Source organism: Agelaius tricolor, unplaced genomic scaffold, assembly GCF_023055355.1.
Source record: "Agelaius tricolor isolate 1412-34295 unplaced genomic scaffold, bAgeTri1.0.p SCAF_49, whole genome shotgun sequence".
Classification (NCBI taxonomy): Eukaryota; Metazoa; Chordata; class Aves; order Passeriformes; family Icteridae; genus Agelaius; species Agelaius tricolor.
Genome location: NW_027269309.1, coordinates 47,048 through 58,271, shown reverse-complemented (window position 1 = coordinate 58,271; position 11,224 = coordinate 47,048). Strand labels below are relative to the sequence as shown.

The following is an 11,224-nucleotide window of genomic DNA, read 5'->3' as shown; positions in this document are numbered from 1 at the left end:
GGGCTTCACGCTCCTCCTGCAGCATCCGTGTGGCAAGGGGCAAAGACTGATGGGCTCACGTGCTCTCAGAGCACTTGGCTGCTGCTCCCCTGGGCCACTGCCTGCCCTGGGGGAGACACAGCTTCCCAGGAAGTGACTTAAAACACAGCCCAGAAGACATCTCTGCGTTACTGTTCAGAAATACTCCAGGCAAGCCTTTTAAAAGATTTTTCTCTTGTCAGCGTTCCTGCTGCACCCTTCCCATGCCCACAAAAGAAAAGTCCTACAAACTCACCTTGGCCATGAACATCTACCAGTACACACCAAAAGGGGAGCAGAAGGAGAACAGTGAAGATACCCTGAGGTGCATCTTAGAACAACAGAGCACAAGAGCAGCACAAAAATCTCAGCTGACAGCTGATGTTTCTGCCTGGCTTCCTATGAGAGGGCTCATTCCTGGGGCCAAAGACAGCCCTGTTCAGCTTTCACCTCCCCTAATTCAATGCAGGAGACACGGAGGGCATGCTCCACACAGCCCCCTATCCTGCCATCTCCCACAGCTCCAGCCTTGCAAAAAATCACACCAGCTCTCCTCTCACAATCATTACCTCTTGCTTGGCATTCTCAAATCTCTTTAGCTCTTCTTGTTGGGCCAGCAGGGTGGCAACTTTCTGCCTCATCTCAAACAGCACCTTCTTGTGCTCCTGCTCTCTCTCTGCCTTCTCTTTTTCCCATTGCTCCAGCGTCTCCTCCATTTCTGCACGGTGCCTTTCACGCTCACTTGCCTGAGGAGGGGAGGAAAAATTTGCAAGATGAAGCCCCAGGCAAGCTCCTGGCTGAAAGATGTGAAGCTCCATCCCTCCCACAACCCCCAACTGGAAAAGACAACAGCACTGGCTTTCTGCACTCCAGAAGCTGTGTCCTGTCAGGGAATTCAAAAGGAGGCTCAGCAGGTGCAAGAATCACAGACTTGTGGAACCTCTTCTGCTGGCAAAGACCTTCCCAAGCACCGAGTCCAAGCACTCAGAGGAGGAGGTGTCACCTTCCCCTCTCTGATGCCCCAGTCACAAGGACTGAAGGACCAGGAACAAGGGGCCTGTTCCATTTGCTTCCAGCCCAAAGCTAATCCCTCTGTCCACCATGGAAGCACAGGGAGAAAGGAAACGAGTTCCCACGCCTGCAGCCAGCAGCACTGTTGGCATCTGCTCCACGCTGGCATCTGCTCTGTGGCAGGTGGCACTCGGGGATGATCCTGCCCTGGGCTGCCACGCTTTGGGTTGGCACTGCCCAACCTGCTCTGGAACTCCTCTTACACCCTCACTGAAGCCATGGCTGCATTTACTGTCCCAGCACCATCCTGGGGGCCTTCACACTCCTCCAAGTCTCAGCTGCTGGCTCTGCTGCCCGGCCAGGCAGCGGGAGGCCTCTGGCAGAGGATTGCTGCCCTTTCACACCCTCAGCCTCTGCTTGTGCTGCACCAACCCACAGGGCTGGCTTGGACAATTCAGAAGCATATGGTCCCCTACCAGGTCTTGCAGGAGCTTCTTTATTTCCAGTTGCTGAGCAGTTCCCTGAAGCCTGAGGCGTTCCTGATGCTGCTGCTCTGCCTGCAAGAGCTGTTGAGCTGTGTCTTCCTGTTCCTGCCTCCTGAGAGCTCTCTCTGCTTCCAGCTCACCTTGCAGGCACTTCACTTCTCCTGCAAACATGACCAACAGCAAGATTCACATTCTTGACTGACTTTACTGACCACAGGCCCTTTCAGTGCCTCCAGCCCCACTACTCCTCAGAAGTTCTGTGGACAGAGACAGCTTTACAGGGTGCTCAGCTTCTCTAGTCAGGGGCAGCAGCACAAACAAAGCACACGAGGTTCTCACCTTCTATCACCACTTTGTCCTGTGTGACTGTGAGCACTCGAGCTTCCAGATGGTTCCTGGTGATCTCCAGCTGTGATATCTGCTGCTGAGCAGCAAACAGCCTGGATTGCAGGCTCTCCTTTGCTGACCTACAAGTTGCAAAGATGGACAGACATGAGTTGCTTGCTCCAGACACCCACAGCCGGTTATTCCAGGACGACGTGGCTCAAGATCCCCACGCCTGAGGATGGAAAATGGCTCAGCTGGAAACTCGTCCAGCGAAGGCACATCTGGGCCATTTCCAGAGCAGAGCAGGGCCTGTGAGGGACTGCCCAGGCCTTCCTTATGGCCTGCCCTAGCACAGACAGCCCAGCCCAACTTGGCCTCAACAGCCAAACCTTCACTTGCTGCTCCTGACCTATGACTCTGGGTAGCTGTGCCCAAACAGGCTGGAGCAACAAGCAAAAGCCCAGCCCCTGCTCACAGCCCTTCTCTCATCAGCACTTCCAAGCTGCTCTGCAGGGGGACAGAACAGACTCTTGTCCTGGCTGACTCCTGACATTTTAATGCTCTTGATAATGGACAGAAAGGTACATCATCTTCCAGACACCCGGGATTTAACGAGGCTTCAGAACTACTTGGCAGATACAGTAAAATCTCATGGTCGTGGCAGCACCTGTGAAAAATCAGATCACCCTTTTTTCTGAGCAACAACTACCTGAATGCAGAGACTGCAGTTTCAACTCTTGCAAGGTCCAGGAGTAGACTTGCTGCCTTTATTTGAGTGTTGCTGAACAAGCAGGCAGTAGCCCAAGGGACTTGTCCTTCTTTACACAGTGAGAGGGACCATGCAAAGGCACCTTGGCAGGTTTGGTAGCTGGGTGCCCACCAACAATCAGCAAGAATGCCCAGAGGCTGTTGAGAATTCCAGAGAGCTTTCCCTGCTGCTCTCTAACCAGCTCTACATCCTGTCCCACACTTCTCAAGAGTGTGCTTGGAAGCAGAAATGCCTCAAGATGGTCAGCAGGAGCCTCTGGCTTCACCCTGAATGGCAGCGTGCTACTCCCAACGGGCCAAGGTAAGAGCCTGGAATGCTGAAGATGAGGCTTCCTGGTCTGAAGATCAGGATCATGTCAAGCGACTCAGAAAGGAACGAGGGATGTTCAATGCCCAGAACGAGGAACCAAACCCAAGAGAAACTTGAGGTTTCACTCAGCATCTGCATGGTTCAACTACTCCTCAGTTCAGGGCTGGCTGGATTGCTTTTGACATCCCACAGGAGTGTGCTCGGTGGCACAAACAGGAGCCCAAGGCTGACGAGAGCTTTGCTGGCTTCACATGACAGAAAAACAACCCTCACATTGTGGCTTTTTTTTTTTTTTTCCCTGAGACTCTTCCATATTGTGTCCACGGAATGTAAAACCATCTGAAAAGTTTCAACTCCCTGCCTTTACCTGGTCTCCTCCAGCTGCCTGGCAAGGTCTTGTCGGAGCCACTCGGTGGCTGCCAGTCGGCCCTCAAGGTCAGCCTTCTGGGCCAGCAGCTCCTCCTCTCGCCACGCCTGGGCCACTTCATGCCCTTGGCCAGAGGATTCCTGGCTCAGCAGCTCCAGAGACCAGCTCGATGACTCTTCTTCCTCGGAAACCTGCAAGTGGGACAAGGTACAGCTGGAGCCCTTCCTCGGGAGCCCTGTGCAGAGCCAGCCAGTGCCACCTCACAGGCAGCCAGAGGACAAAGAGCACCTGTGCCCTGGCCTCAAAGTTTCACAGCATCTGCCCCATGCAGCTCTGATAGCCTGGCCTGCCAAAAGCTTCTGGCAGTGTTCCCTTGGAAGTGCTGTGGCAGGCCCTGCTGCCTTGCCCGGGCCCAGACAGCTCCTTCCCAACAAACATCCCTACTGCAAACTCTGTGTTGCCACCCAAAACCACTGCATCTTCCACAACCGCCAATATAATTGACTCTAAGTACCAGCTGTGCTGAACATTTTCAGCCATTACTCCAAAACTCAACTGGCATTAGTCCATCACTCTGCTCACCGGCTCCATTCCTTCCCACACCCAATCCAAACCCCCATGTGTTGCCTCTTCATGTGTGGGCACAGGAGAAGCAGCTCCCCATGCCCAGCTTTTGGCCTGGAGCTGCTTTGAACAGCAAGCTCCAGAGCTGGATCAGTCATTCTGGGTGTGCCAGGAATCAATCTGGCAGTCAGTGGCCTCTGGCTGGAGCCAGGCGGACAGACAAGGCTCTTTACCCAAGCAGGCCTGCACTGACAGGGATAGAGACCCACCTCTTCATGGGAAACATCAATGAAATATTTCAGGGGCACTGGAGTGGACTGAAGGACAATGCCAGTGTCTGCCGGGATCTTTTCCTGCAGGATGTCCAAGTGTTGCTTCAGAACCCCTTTGGCAAGTTCACTCTTGTTCAGTGCAGCACTCAGTACTTGATTGTTGTCCCTCAATTTCTTCAAAGCAGCAGCCTCATGCTCCAAATCTTCTTGCAACTCTTCCCTCTCCACTTGTAATTCTTGATTATTTCCCTTATGATTGCTCATCTCAGGTGCATGCATTTGATTCTTCTTTTCCATATATCTCATCTGCTGCTGGTACAATTCCCTTTCATGCTGCCAAAACAGGGAGAAAAAGGGCCACTCATTCCCTCTCTCACTTTGCTTTTCATACCAGATCTGGACTCCTGCTGCAGGGGCAGGCACAGGCTGCCCCTCTCTCTCAGCCTCTCAGCATGCTGCAGAGATTTGCTGGGCCCCCCTCCCCTTGATGCTGCATCTTTCCCAGCTCACTCAGCCCATCCCAGCTTCCCTTCTGCCCTTGCCTGACCTCCTGCAGCTCCACTCCAGGGCTCCTTTGGGGAGGAGCTGCCAGAACTGCAGCCAGGATTTCAAGTGCCCGCTGAGCAGGATTCAGGCAGTGCCACGAGGATGTGCTCTCCATCAGGGAGGAAGGGAAGAGCAAACAGCCGCAGCCTTTCATTCCCTGGGGCTGGGCTGAGAGCAGTGCTTTTCCACCTCTCCTGTGTAGAGTTCCCATGGCTCCATGCCCCAGAGCCCCTCTGCCCTCTCTGGGAGCAGCAATGGCCAGATCAGTCTGTCATTCTCTGCTGCCACTCAGGACCAGTTCTCCCCTTGCAGGCACACGTCCTGCTGGGGATCAGACCTTGGCTTTCCTCTCCTCTCTCCCCACTGGCTGCTCTCCCATGGCCAAGGCCAAACACCTTTCTATTAACAGCAAACTTTGTGTTCTCCTCCCTCTTTCCACATCCAGATATTTAGAAAGCTGAACATGGCATTGGACACCAGGAATTCCCCAAACCATGCCATGTCAATAGGGACACTGAGGACATTGAGAACTAAAGGTTCTAGAGCACAGAAGCCCAGCAGGGAGGAAAATCAGCAGCCTCAGCATTAACTGGCTTTGCCATGACTACAACATCTTCTCCTCTTTTTTCAGAAAAATGAAATTGGAAAAGTTAAAATGGAAAAGGATGCTTCTTAGAAATATGGACACAAGGCCCAACCCTAGGTATAAAATGGCGCTCTGTGGCATCTGCCAATCTCACCAGCACATCTTTCCTTTCCTCCTGCAGGCTCTGCAATTCATTCTCCAGAGAATGACGAAGAACCAAATCCTCTTCCTTCACAGCAATGGCATCTTTCTTCTGGGAATTTTCATGAGAGATTTTCTGGTGTTCTGCCCTCAACATTGCTGGAGGAGGGGATGGGAAGGAGGAGGGGAAAAGAAAAGTCAAGTTAAACTGATGTGCATCCTGCAGAGACAACAGCACTGTCTTCTCTACCTGCCTGTGTTTGCCAGGCCCTAAGCCCACAAAGGCTCCAAAGCTGACAGAAATGAAGGAAACTTCCGGGCAGAGAAAAAGGCAGGAATGAAAGGGGCAAGGATAAGAGGGATAGAAAAGTGTGTTTGCTCTTGGCCTTGTGCAGAGTGAGCAATCTAAGAGAGACAAAGCACAGGGGATGCCTGTGCAGCCCTGCTCCAGAGAGGCCAATAGCCTGGAGGCTCTGGCAGGGCCTGGAGTTTGGGGGGAATGGAGCTGAGGCATCCAGCTACAGCTCCTTAGCACAGACACGGAGCCTGAGAGGCACCAGCTGTGCACGGGATCAGCCCTAGCACAGCCAGAGGGCACTGCCAGCCACAGCACCTTTCTCAAGAGAAAACTTTCACTGGCACGTGGATGGAGAAATCTCCTGCTGGCTGTTTTTCTCCTCTGCCATCTCTGGGCACTTTTCCTCTGCGAGGCATCAGTGAGATCCCCACAGGTCAGACAGCATGGGGCAGTGGATGGGAGAGGAGAAGCTGTACCTTGCTCACTTTGCTCCAGCTGTTTCAGCAGCTCCTTATTGCGAGCCCTGAGATTGTCTCTCTGAGCCTGTCTCTTCCTCAGCTCCAGCTCCATGGCCTTACACTCTGTGGCCATGGCCTCTGCTCTTTCCTCAGAGCTCTGGAGCCTCACAAGCAGCTCAGACTCCTCAGTTTCCAATTGCTTCTGTCGAGTTTCCAAGAAAGCTGCCTTCTCCTTCACTGCCTCCAGCAGGGCCCAGGCCTGGAAGATGGATGCACAGAGCCTCAGGGACAGGGCTGCTCCTGAGGCTGCACAGCGGGCCACAGGGAGAGCAACGAAGGAGAAATGACTTCAAGCCAAACGCAGAAGGCACAGAAGCAAGGATGCCAATGGAGACAGATGGAGAGAAAACAGGGAAAGGGAGGCAATGGGCATCCTTGGGCTGCAGCTCGGAACAGCGGCTGAACTGGCTGTGCTGGAAGTGCCCTGCCCAGCCTGCCACAGCCACCTCTGTGTCCCCACATTGCTCAGTGCCGGGCACAGGCACCAACTCTGTCTGGGACAACACTGCCAACAGAGGGACAGAGAAGCTCCAGAGGAGTCTGCTGCTGCTTCTCCTCCCACATTTCCTGCTGGGACCCAGGAGAGGATGGGGGAAAACTTCTGCAGCAGAGACCAGATCCAGGCTCAGCCTCAGGGTGCAGCAGCAGCCCCGGGCAAAACACGGCAACTGTGGATGCTGCTGGCAGGGGAAAGAGGCTGGGGCCTGCAAGGCAAAGGTGCTGTTGTGTGTCCCTGGAGAAGAGGATGCCACTGCACAGCTTACCTGTGTGTTGAGCCCCAGCAGTTCTCTTCTATGCTCAGAATAGAGCTGCTCTGTCTCCTGAAGAGCAGATTGACACTGAGACACCTGATTTTGCAGTGCCAAGTTCTGCTCTTCCAGTGTCCTGAGGCACACATTCTTTTCTTCAAGAGACAGAATCAGCCTAGAAGGAAAGCAAGCAACACATTACTAAATGATATCACCTTTTATCAACTCTTAGGACTCACACCACCTCAGGGGGAAACTGCTCTGCCTGATGAGGTTTCTCTCAACAATATGGCTGTTTAGACTTGACTGTTCCCCCTGCAGTCCCTGACCAGCATGTGCCTACTCTGCTTTTGTCCCAGAATGAACAGCGAGTTCCTGCCTGCATGCCATACGTTCTTTCTGAGATGGGAATGTGAATACAAACCTAACAAAGTCTTGCAATGCAGACATTAGGGGAGAGGAACAATTTTCTTCTGACTAACCAGGCTCCAAAGCAGGGAGGCTTGGTCAGCATGGAAGAGACATTTCCTTCCCCCATCTTACACATCCAGGTAGCAGGAGCAGCACCCTAGAGCCAGGGAATCTCTGGCAAGTTCCCGAAGATTTACCAGCACCCATCCTACTTTCAGCTGGAGAAACAAAGGCCAAAAGGGCAACTGAGGCTTGGAGCACAAACTGATGGAAGATGCAGAAGGCTCCAGGCAAGCAGGAGTGCCCTGCCTTTGCTTTGTCTTCTTCTTGGAGGAAGAATCCTGTGGCACTGAAGCCTGGCAGGATTTGATCAGCTACATGAGCCCCCCATAGCTTGGTCCTGTTCCTTGCATTCTTTGCACAGTCAGAAATGCCTGTGACTGTGCAGGGTGGCAGGGACCCTGCTTGACCCCCTGCAGGCAGCGGGGGACATTGGATGAGGAACCATGCAACAGAGACATTCTTGTTTCTGGGCTGCCTCCAAGGCCAAGCTGGCCTAGAGCAGCACTCAGGGCCTTAAGATGGTTCTGCCCAGAAAAAGCATCAGATGCCAGGCTGATCCAGACCCCAAAGGCTTCAAGTTACAGGATCCAAGGTAGAGCTGATGGATGTATGCAGCTCCTTACAGTGCACCTCGGGCAGTGTCAACACACCCACCTAACCACACAATAACCCCTAGAGGGAAAGGGCTTCCCCAGAAGACTTTGTCTTCAGAAAAACTCTATCTGAAGGCTTGAAAGAAAAGAAAATGAAACTCAGCATTCAGATAATGAGACGTGTCTGCACGGGGAGTGCAGAACCTGCCATGTAGGAAATGCTGCCAGAGTCCCTGGCAGGTGCAAAGATGGCAAAGAGGGAATCCATTCAGCACAATGCAGAGTCCCACAGGCTTTCATTTACCTGGCCTTTTCCTTCTCTAGGGCATTGACAGAAGCCTGCAATTCTGAATTTTGCTGTGCCACTTCTTCCCATTGAATCCATTCCCTCTCCAAGTACTCCAGATGCACTTGCAGCTCCTTGTTCTGATGTTGTGCCTCCTCCAGCATCTTCTGGATCTTCTCAAGCTCCAACAGCTTCTGCCTGGACTCTTCCTGTGTCTCCCTCACATCTTGCTGGGCTCTCTGTGCAGTCCTTTCCTGGCACTCTTGGGAGGCTGCCAGCTGAGATGTCAACTCTGCCACCTCCAGTCAAACAGAACAAAGCAGTCAGAGGCTACAGCCACAGCTTCTCACACTCAGCCACAGCACAGGCTGTGAGCAAAGGTAAAGGACAACTTTCCACTCCTCCCTGTCCTGAGAGCACCAGATTCACAAAGGACATGGACAACTTGTTTCACTCTCTAAGTGGCCCACCCGCAAGGGCACCTGAGAAAGCACCTGCCAAAGCAAGGCTAGCAAGAAGAGGCCAGCAGGAATCCATGCTGCTGCTTGCTGGCCAGCAGCACAGAGGACTAGCCCAGCTGTCCAGAGCAGCAGCTGACATTCAGCAGAGCACTGAGTGTCCTTCAGAGCAGCTGCCATGGAGCCCCCAGAGCACGAGACAGCCCCAGGGCTCACCCCAGCAGCTGCTGCTCTGCCATGGAAAAGCAAGAAGGCCACAGACCCCTTGCTGCATGACTGCAGTGCCACTGCTCTTTCACTCACCTGCTTTTCTAGAGCCTCCCTCTGCTCAAGGAGGAGATTCCTTTCCTCTTTGAGGCCTTGTAGCTCTTCCTCGTGCCTCCTCTGCGCTGCCTGGCCTTCTCTGCGAGCTCCCTGCAGCTCCCCTTGCAGCTCTGCCTCCACACGCTTCCAGGTCATCTCCAGCTGAGCCATCTGCTGGTGAGCAGCAAACAGCCTGGATTGCAGGCTCTCCTTTGCTGACCTACAAGTTGCAAAGATGGACAGACGTGAGTTGCTTGCTCCAGACACCCACAGCCGGTTATTCCAGGACGACGTGGCTCAAGATCCCCACGCCTGAGGATGGAAAATGGGTCAGCTGGAAACTCGTCCAGAGAAGGCACATCTGGGCCATTTCCAGAGCAGAGCAGGGCTTCTGAGGGACTGCCCAGGCCTTCCTTATGGCCTGCCATAGCACAGGCAGCCCAGCCCAACTTGGCCTCAACAGCCAAACCTTCACTTGCTGCTCCTGACCTATGACTCTGGGTAGCTGTGCCCAAACAGGCTGGAGCAACAAGCAAAAGCCCAGTCCCTGCTCACAGCCCTTCTCTCATCAGCACTTCCAAGCTGCTCTGCAGGGGGACAGAACAGACTCTTGTCCTGGCTGACTCCTGACTTTTTAATGCTCTTGATAATGGACAGAAAGGTACATCATCTTCCAGACACCCGGGATTTAACGAGGCTTCAGAACTACTTTGCAGATACAGTAAAATCTCATGGTCGTGGCAGCACCTGTGAAAAATCAGATCACCCTTTTGTCTGAACAACAACTACCTCGATGCAGAGACTGCAGTCTCAACTCTTGCAAGGTCCAGGAGTAGACTTGCTGCCTTTATTTGAGTGTTGCTGAACAAGCAGGCAGTAGCCCAAGGGACTTGTCCTTCTTTACACAGTGAGAGGGACCATGCAAAGGCACCTTGGCAGGTTTGGCAGCTGGGTGCCCACCAACAATCAGCAAGAATGCCCAGAGGCTGTTGAGAATTCCAGAGAGCTTTCCCTGCTGCTCTCTAACCAGCTCTACATCCTGTCCCACACTTCTCAAGAGTGTGCTTGGAAGCAGAAATGCCTCAAGATGGTCAGCAGGAGCCTCTGGCTTCACCCTGAATGGCAGCATGCTACTCCCAACGTGCCAAGGTAAGAGCCTGGAATGCTGAAGATGAGGCTTCCTGGTCTGAAGATCAGGATCATGTCAAGCGACTCAGAAAGGAACGAGGGATGTTCAATGCCCAGAACGAGGAACCAAACCCAAGAGAAACTTGAGGTTTCACTCAGCATCTGCATGGTTCAACTACTCCTCAGTTCAGGGCTGGCTGGATTGCTTTTGACATCCCACAGGAGTGTGCTCGGTGGCACAAACAGGAGCCCAAGGCTGACGAGAGCTTTGCTGGCTTTCGGTGCAAGAAAAACAACCTTCACATTGTGGCATTTATATTTTTTCCTTGAGACGCTTCCACATATTGTGTCCACGGAATGTAAAACCATCTGAAAAGTTTCAACTCCCGGCCTTTACCTGGTCTCCTCCAGCTGCCTGGCAAGGTCTTGTCGGAGCCACTCGGTGGCTGCCAGTCGGCCCTCAAGGTCAGCCTTCTGGGCCAGCAGCTCCTCCTCTCGCCACGCCTGGGCCACTTCATGTCCTTGGTCAGAGGATTCCTGGCTCAGCAGCTCCAGAGACCAGCTCGATGACTCTTCTTCCTCGGAAACCTGCAAGTGGGACAAGGTACAGCTGGAGCCCTTCCTCGGGAGCCCTGTGCAGAGCCAGCCAGTGCCACCTCTCAGGCAGCCAGAGGACAAGGAGCACCTGTGCCCTGGCCTCAAAGTTTCACAGCATCTGCCCCATGCAGCTCTGATAGCCTGGCCTGCCAAAAGCTTCTGGCACTGTTCCCTTGGAAGTGCTGTGGCAGGCCCTGCTGCCTTGCCCGGGCCCAGACAGCTCCTTCCCAACAAACATCCCTACTGCAAACTCTGTGTTGCCACCCAAAACCACTGCATCTTCCATAACCGCCAATATAATTGACTCTAAGCACCAGCTGTGCTGAACATTTTCAGCCATTACTCCAAAACTCAACTGGCATTAGTCCATCACTCTGCTCACCGGCTCCATTCCTTCCCACACCCAATCCAAACCCCCATGTGTT

General features: G+C 53.4%; 1 protein-coding gene across 1 annotated transcript in view; it reads right to left on the bottom strand.

Annotated features, from left to right (window-relative positions):
* Positions 1–429: 429 nt before the first annotated feature.
* Positions 430–11,224, bottom strand: part of LOC139604299 (trichohyalin-like) — a 35,593-nt gene continuing 24,798 nt past the window's right edge. The window contains exons 23-34 of the mRNA XM_071455422.1: positions 10,600–10,790; positions 9,075–9,294; positions 8,332–8,612; positions 6,976–7,135; positions 6,170–6,410; positions 5,409–5,554; positions 4,120–4,455; positions 3,287–3,477; positions 1,854–1,981; positions 1,506–1,675; positions 588–764; positions 430–435 (exon numbers count right to left, since the gene is read on the bottom strand). Coding sequence (XP_071311523.1) covers positions 430–435; positions 588–764; positions 1,506–1,675; positions 1,854–1,981; positions 3,287–3,477; positions 4,120–4,455; positions 5,409–5,554; positions 6,170–6,410; positions 6,976–7,135; positions 8,332–8,612; positions 9,075–9,294; positions 10,600–10,790 — 2,247 coding nt within the window. The remainder of the gene's footprint in view (positions 436–587; positions 765–1,505; positions 1,676–1,853; positions 1,982–3,286; positions 3,478–4,119; positions 4,456–5,408; positions 5,555–6,169; positions 6,411–6,975; positions 7,136–8,331; positions 8,613–9,074; positions 9,295–10,599; positions 10,791–11,224) is intronic.